This window comes from Penaeus japonicus, unplaced genomic scaffold (genome assembly GCF_977035675.1).
Source record: "Penaeus japonicus unplaced genomic scaffold, GWHDUDI00000001_assembly GWHDUDI00000040, whole genome shotgun sequence".
Classification (NCBI taxonomy): Eukaryota; Metazoa; Arthropoda; class Malacostraca; order Decapoda; family Penaeidae; genus Penaeus; species Penaeus japonicus.
This window is the reverse complement of record NW_028234442.1, coordinates 14,412,089-14,419,588: the sequence shown is the minus strand read 5'-3', so window position 1 is coordinate 14,419,588 and position 7,500 is coordinate 14,412,089. Positions and strand designations below refer to the sequence as shown.

The following is a 7,500-nucleotide window of genomic DNA, read 5'->3' as shown; positions in this document are numbered from 1 at the left end:
TATGTGTGTGTTTGTGCTTGTACTTGTAAGTGTATGTATATGTGTGAATGCGTGTATGTGTTTATTTGGTTTGTCTAAGCTAATATGAGTTCATTGTTATGTCAACATGGTCTAACACACCACTATTTTTCTGTCTTTGACAGTCTTTCATCACTGCATCCATACATTTATACATGCATGTATATGCGCATACATATATGTATACAGTATATGTATACTTGTACATATATTGTATACATGTAAATGTACTCACATGTATGTACCTGTGTAAACCTTCAAATGACCTTTGGATTTCAGTTTTTCAAATGATGAGGAAACATGCCATAGCTCTGCTTGCCATGGGAGCTGGACAGACCTAGTTGTGGTTAAGGTTGCCAGGTCAGAAATTCAAGAAGTTTGGCATAGGTCAGAACTACCTTGATATCAAGCAGCTGTAAAAGCATAAAAATGGGAACCCATGGCATTGCAGAGGGTTTGAGCTGGTGGTTTGCTGTTTGGTTCGTGTGCTAATTGCATTTAAGTCGGGTGTGTTGGCTTTCTTGTATTGGTTTGATTTATTTATTTACCTAATATTCAATTGAGGGCATTTACTCTTCCAAACTATTTGGAGTATAGGCAGTGACACTGTTACTGTAGTCTGAGTATGCAATATTTCTCTCAATTCAAGTGCTTAAAGTTTATTGAATTTCATGATTCTTAAGTATTATTTGAACAGGAAACATTATAGGTGAAATCTTCCAGTTTTTAATGTATTTTGGGGAAATCTGACTCTTGGCTGATGCCAAAGACCTACATGGGGAATAGGACTAGGTCCATTTTGGAAAGAAAAGAAATTATATAAATGTATATTTTTTTATAATTAGAAAGGCATCCATTTAATTGCCTAATGACCAGATTTTCATTTCAGAAATGGAAAGAACGTATTTATCCCTTTTCTGACAATCACTCAGCTACTTGTACTTAAACTTTCCTCCAGTTTTTACATATTCTAAAATTATGTCTTCCAAAACCAGCAATCAGAGTATTACATACAATCAGGTTGAAGAATAATCTTAATAATCTTTTAGTTGCATCCATAGACTCAAAAGAATAATACTCCTGCTTTACCTAAAGAAATGACAAGATTGTTACTTTTAAATTATTGGAAAACTAACCAGTGAGGAAAATAGGATGAGATGGGGGTATAAGGAAGAGGATTATCAAAAGAGAGAAAGAAAAAAATAGGGATGAAAATCAACAAATAGCAGGGGGGGGGGAGGAATATCAAGGAAGATAAGGGAGGGGAATTAAAGAAATATATATGGTGGCAGGATTTTCAACAAAAGAATGTGAAAGAATTTAAAAGGCAACAAAAGAGGGAGGAAATAAAACAAACTAAAAGATGGGGGGGAGGAATATCAACAACAAAAACAGAAAAATTGGGAAGAAAATAAGAAAAAAGGTTAAAAGAAATCGGGGGGAAAGATATAACAACAACTAACAGTTTTTGTCACAAAGTCTTGCAAACAGATTGGGAGCCACGTGTTGTACTGAGGGTGACACGTGTTTGGGGAAGAGTTGCAAATACCCTTGTGTGTTTCATTCATGCTTCCATACGGAAAAATCCTTACCGGACGTCTTTCAATGTCGGTCTTGCCACTGACGAGCTTATGCTTTTGTCATTGACTCCACTCCTGCCAGCTGTTTTGGCATTATTACATTTGTTTTTAAACATTGTACCTATAAATATATATACGAGTGTAAATTTATGAAGTGCTTGATATAAAGGCCAACAGTGTTTGGTGTAGTATTTATATATTTCTTAAAAAAAAAAAGTGCCATGTATATTGGGAAGTTTTAAATAATTGTTTTTTAAGAAATGTTGTTTAAATTACCTAGATCAGGATCTATTCAAAGACCATTAAAGAAAAATATTGACAGTTTAGCAATTGAAATCACATCCTAGTTTGATAAAAATTGGAACAAAATCAACTGGTTCACAGAATAATTTTTTTATTTTTTTTTTTCCCCACACTACCTTAAAATTCAGAATTTCTTGAAATTACCCACCAGACAAGGTAATGTCTGTGTTTATTTTAACATCAAACTATATCAGATTTTAAGATACAAAGATTGATGATATTTGCAGAAAATACATGAAATGAAGAGCATGAAATCTTAACACAAGAAATGTGTTGGACATGCGCTACAAATGCCATATCTATACTGTGCATTAATATATTGAACATTTGAATGAGGTACGAAGTAGTGACAATTATTCACATTAACCCTCTCTGGACGGGTGGTACACTTCTGTACCGCTCATTCAAAAGCCCAGTGACCGGGCGGCACAATATTGTGCCAGCCATTTAATTGATTTAGGCCTAAGCGCTCGAAAGCCCCAGCATTGTGACATTCAAGGCTGGAATGCCCCCGTCGTGAGTGGGTTAATATATATTATCAAAACATCCTCTAAACTGTGTTTATTCTCCACCACTCAACCAACACTTAAACTTATCATCAAAGGGAAACTTTTGCTTTAAACAGTATTAAAAATACTATTGATTCCCCCCCTCTCCATTTTAAAGTATATTTATTTCAAAAGATCAGGTTAACCCAATGGCATTAGCTGCTATACCAGAATTAAATTTGATTCTGGATGAGCAGATTTTTTTCAAGCAAAAGCATAAAAAATGCCTGACTTTGCCAGACTATGGCTTAAGAATAAGGGTCATCAGAGCCATAAATATCCACACGAGTAAAGTGTGCAGAACACGGAGCATCCTCCATTGTCACTGGGTTAATGAAAATGTATGAGGAATTACCAGTTTTATTTTTTTTTAGTTTTTGTTATTCATCAACATATGTCATCCCATTTCTGGATTCACTACTTTCCTAAAAATATATATATAAAAATAAATGAAAAGTCATGAACAATTAGAAGCCAACTTTAAGAAAAAGGCAAATGTATTAACAGTTAAGATTTGTTTCTTGGCCATAAACTTTACATTCAAATCCGAGTACAAATACAAGGCAGAATAAATGCAGTGTAAATACAGTTGTTTTTACTTTCCTGATTTACAAAACTGTTTAAAGGGAACTTATTTAGTAAGCTATGTACACAACTTTCATACTAATAATATTTATTATACTAATGAAACACATTGTGGCAATCTCAATATTGGGTTAAACTAAACTAGGATAAAGAAATAAATATAGAGTAAACTAATAACATACTCTAAAAAGAATAATAAAAAAAAAAAGGTTTCTCGTGATTTACAAAATTGCATAACATGTGAACAAGAAAAATATTTTTATTACGACAGCACTAACAGCTAACAGCACTAAACTGAGCTAACACCACAAAAGTCAAGAAACATGTTAGCAGAATGTCAAGCAATACACAAGCAGAAAAAGAGAAAAAAGAAGTTAACTCTAATAATAAAAAAGATAATAAAATTCTTAATAGGAGAAACCGCCATGGTTTTGTTCAGTGACAATCACAGTCGCATGCACACCTTCACAGTCAAAGCAGCTATGTTCAGTTCTGAAAGTGTTGTTAATCACTGTTCTATAAATGATCTCTCTCAATGCAGTGCTACTAATAAAAGGAAGAAGAAAAAAAGGAACTTATTTACAGAAGCTTATCAAACACAAACAAAACTGACACGGGAAAAGAGTTCTGATGGACAGTAGTTATCAAGGTTTGCTATCTTAAAAGAGAGCAACAGGAAGAAAATAATGAATAACACATAACTGGGAACTAACGGACAAGAGAGAGAGAATAGAGATTGCTCAAGCATACAATGATAAAAATTAAAAAAAGCACAAGCATTCTGCCAATCTAAAGCTTTGATAGTTGGAGGTCGTCCAGGCAACTCCATGATGCTGGAACTCAACTATAGACGACGCGAGTCCCCGGTGTAAAAAAATTATTGATACATGTATAGAGGCCAAGAGTCTCTGACATGATTATGATCTATTCACTCAGTCTGGATCTGTTTGTGCCCATTTTTACAAAAGTTTTTTCTGAGCTTGATAATGAAAGCTAACCCATTCCCCCATAATGTTGATTGCAAACTGACCATGTATTTTTTGTTCATTTTATCTCATTACGTTTAATCATAAATACAAGAGAGAAATATTCATCAAATATTACAAATACCCTTTCTAGAACACTGAATGGAATGACCCACAGTTATTAGCTACAAAATCATGCTACTTGTTACCGAATAAAATGGCATACAAAGTAATATCTTTTTTTATAAAAGATTGTGGTCAAAGCACCTAACTTTGTACAAAATGCATAAATTCTTGTTTGAGGACAATATCACAATATTTGCAGGACCTCCACTGTAATCACTACACTCGGTGGGCTGAGGGAGCAGGCAGATCTTTGGTGCACTCCAAGATCCAGGGATGTGCTAGAACGCCCTCAAGGTTCAAGCGAGCACGGGGGTTGCGGCGGAGGAGCTGGGGACAGAAAGGAAAAGGTGTAAGATTTCGCTAATGGTGGGGATGGCAGTGCAGCAAAATCAGAACAAGGATGAAAAAATAATTAAAACTAAAAAGGCGACTCTTTTACTATTCATCTAATTATATAAAACTTTAAAGCCGTGCTGATATGAATCCTGCTAAGCAGTGACACAACTTCCACACGGTTTAAAATGCCACAATGACAAACTGTAATGCAATATCTCATACCCTGCCAAAGATCTGTGCCATGGCAACATTCTTGACCACTAGGTATACTACACAATATAGGCTGTTTCTTCCAAACTATCTCCATTTACTGAAGATACTCACCTTAACAATAAGGTCCTTAGCTCCATCTGAGACGTGAGAAGGGAACCGCAGATCCACATTACTGATACGTTTGTAAGTCTCAGAATTGGTCTCTGCTTCAAAAGGAGGTTTCCCGCAGAGGAACTCGTAACAGAGGACACCCAAAGACCACAAGTCTACTTTCTCATCGTGGGCCTTTCCCTCAACCATCTCTGGTGGGAGGTAATCTAGAGTGCCGCAAAGTGTAGTCCGTCTGAAAATACAAACAAAAATATAATACATGCTCTCCTACATTACAGTATATTCATGATCATCAACCCTATTCCTTATTAAAAAAGCATGGGCTTATCACAGTTTAATATGGGATCAACTCCAAACAGATTAATCACTAACAAGTAGCTTTCTGTCAACACCTAAACAAACTGAGAATTTTCAAACTTCAACCAAAATTTACCATATTATTACCTGTATCATATCCTATAAATACCCTTTCAATATTTTCAAAAGTTTAAAAACATCAGAAAAAATTACAAATTACCATTAAATAGTCATGATACTATTATTAAGATATAAAAAAAAATAATTAGACCAGCAGCTTATGTCACACAACATACCTTGAAGAAGGCGCATGAACGGACCAACCAAAGTCAGCAATTTTCAGGTCACCTCGGAGACTCAATAGTAAGTTTTCTGGCTTGATGTCTCTGTGGATGACCTTCTTGGTGTGGCAGTACCTGGAAGGACACCAAACTTTATTAGATAATCTTTAATGATTACCACATACCCATACCTATGAAATGAAACTGTCAGGTAAAGAAATACTGGCTCTGCAAGAGAAATCAGCTGGTGTGTGCCTATTAATATCACTTCTAATTCTTGCATCTTCAGTTATGTATCTTGCAAGCATACCAGATAATTAAATAAATAAAAAATAAAAAACAGATAACTATCCAAAAGGCAAAGAAACAAAAAAATTTATTGGCAGGACTGGACAATATCAACAATAGTAAACCTTTCAGAAAACAATAAAAGCAGAAAAAAGTAAAGCTCCATAAGGAAAAGAAAAGAGGGAAGGTAAGAAAAGGAGGAGGAGAACAAAGAGAAAATCAAGAAAATGATGAAAAAGAGTAAATACCGTAACACTTACTTGAGAGCATTTGCAAGCTGCATGATATACTTGGCCGACCTCTTTTCATCAAAGTGGCTATGGGGCTGCTGCTGCATCTCCTTGTACAACTCACCACGAGGTGCATACTCCAGGATGAGGTACACTCGCACATCATCGTGGAAGTAGCCGTAGAGCCGCAGGATGTTAGGATGCCTGAGGGTGGAAGGGAGAAGTGATGATGACTAGTTTTCTTCTCTCATTACGAATAGTTTTGAGGCTGTAATGTGAATACGGTGACTGCGTGTTTATAACAGACCGTACCAAGAGCATTCAACAGCCGCTCAAGAATGAAAGCGATAAAAGCAGTGGAATCCCTCACCTGAGATGGGCTTGGATCTCAATCTCCCTCCTCAGCTGGTGCTCTACATTGGCCTTCTGGAGCTGCGACTTGAACAGCACTTTGAGGGCGATGATGTACTTGCTCGTCTTCTCTCGTGCCAGGTAAACGTTGCCGAACTTTCCCTTCCCGAGCGGACGGCCAATCTCAAAGTCGTCGAGGGTCCACTTCCGCTTACCTTTCTCTCTGTATTGCAGAGGGAAAGTACATGAACATTTGAAGGGAATCTTTGCAGAGCAGTGAAAGGGAAATCTTTAAAAAAATATATCCACAGTAGAATGGGAGATGGAAAGAATGAGGGAAGAAGAAGTTAAGGAAAGGAAAGAAAGAGAGAGGGAGAGAAAAAAGAAAGAGGAGAGAAAGAGGGCGAGAGCAAGAAAAATGAAAAAAGAGAGAGAAGAGAGAGGAAAGTGAAAGAGAGCAAGAGAAAAAGAGTTTGAGAGAGAGAAAGAGAGAAGGATAATGAGAGGAAAAAAGGAGAGGGAGAGAAAGAGAGAGAGAGAGAGAGAGAGAGAGAGAGAGAGAGAGAGAGAGAGAGAGAGAGAGAGAGAGAGAGAGAGAGAGAGAGAGAGAGAGAGAGAGAGAGAGAGAGAGAGAGAGAGAGAGAGAGAGAGAGAGAGAGAGAGAGAGAGAGAGAGAGAGAGAGAGAGAGAGAGAGAGAGAAAGGAGAGCAAGAAAAAGAGAGGTGGAAATAAAACTACATATATTCCACACAACCAAAAGACAAGAGACATTCCTACCCCGTGCTGCCTGTACTGCTGGTGCTCTCCTTCCGCGTAACCTCTGTGCTCTTAGGGACGTTCGAAGTCTCCTGAAGGGGTAACCGCAAGGAACTGCTGCTGCTGCTTGCCATCATCCCGTTCTCTTTATTGGTCAGCATTCGTTTACCCCGACTGGCCTGCTGCTGTTTGCTGCGGAATCAGTAAGGTGATTAATTTCAGGGAAGTGGAAGGGATAATTTACATTAAATTATGCTCTTGATTGAGTTAAAATTTGCCATTACATCTGTAATGATTCGAGCAATCACCGCGGCCTACATGCAATCAGCTGTCCAGCAAAGGCCAACAAACCTCAAGCAAGGACATGCTGGGAAGACATAGACTGGTTCCTTATTTGATAACGTATGTAAAGGAAGTCTACATGTCTTGCCAGATTGTACACAATGGAATCCCTTCTGACTTACCTGAAGTACCAAAGGGTTGTGGGTCGTTGGTAATCACTAAGGTGTTGT

General features: G+C 37.2%; 2 protein-coding genes across 3 annotated transcripts in view; both read right to left on the bottom strand.

Annotated features, from left to right (window-relative positions):
* Positions 1 to 7,500, bottom strand: part of LOC122246048 (BTB/POZ domain-containing protein KCTD9) — a 454,156-nt gene that overhangs the window by 211,430 nt on the left and 235,226 nt on the right. The window lies entirely within an intron of this gene.
* LOC122257826 (aurora kinase) overlaps positions 2,796 to 7,500 on the bottom strand; it is a 5,973-nt gene continuing 1,268 nt past the window's right edge. Inside the window, exons 2-7 of the mRNA XM_043023339.2 lie at positions 7,010 to 7,180; positions 6,252 to 6,455; positions 5,912 to 6,085; positions 5,379 to 5,498; positions 4,786 to 5,017; positions 2,796 to 4,452 (exon numbers count right to left, since the gene is read on the bottom strand). Coding sequence (XP_042879273.1) covers positions 4,342 to 4,452; positions 4,786 to 5,017; positions 5,379 to 5,498; positions 5,912 to 6,085; positions 6,252 to 6,455; positions 7,010 to 7,149 — 981 coding nt within the window. The 5' untranslated portion in view covers positions 7,150 to 7,180 and the 3' untranslated portion in view covers positions 2,796 to 4,341. The remainder of the gene's footprint in view (positions 4,453 to 4,785; positions 5,018 to 5,378; positions 5,499 to 5,911; positions 6,086 to 6,251; positions 6,456 to 7,009; positions 7,181 to 7,500) is intronic.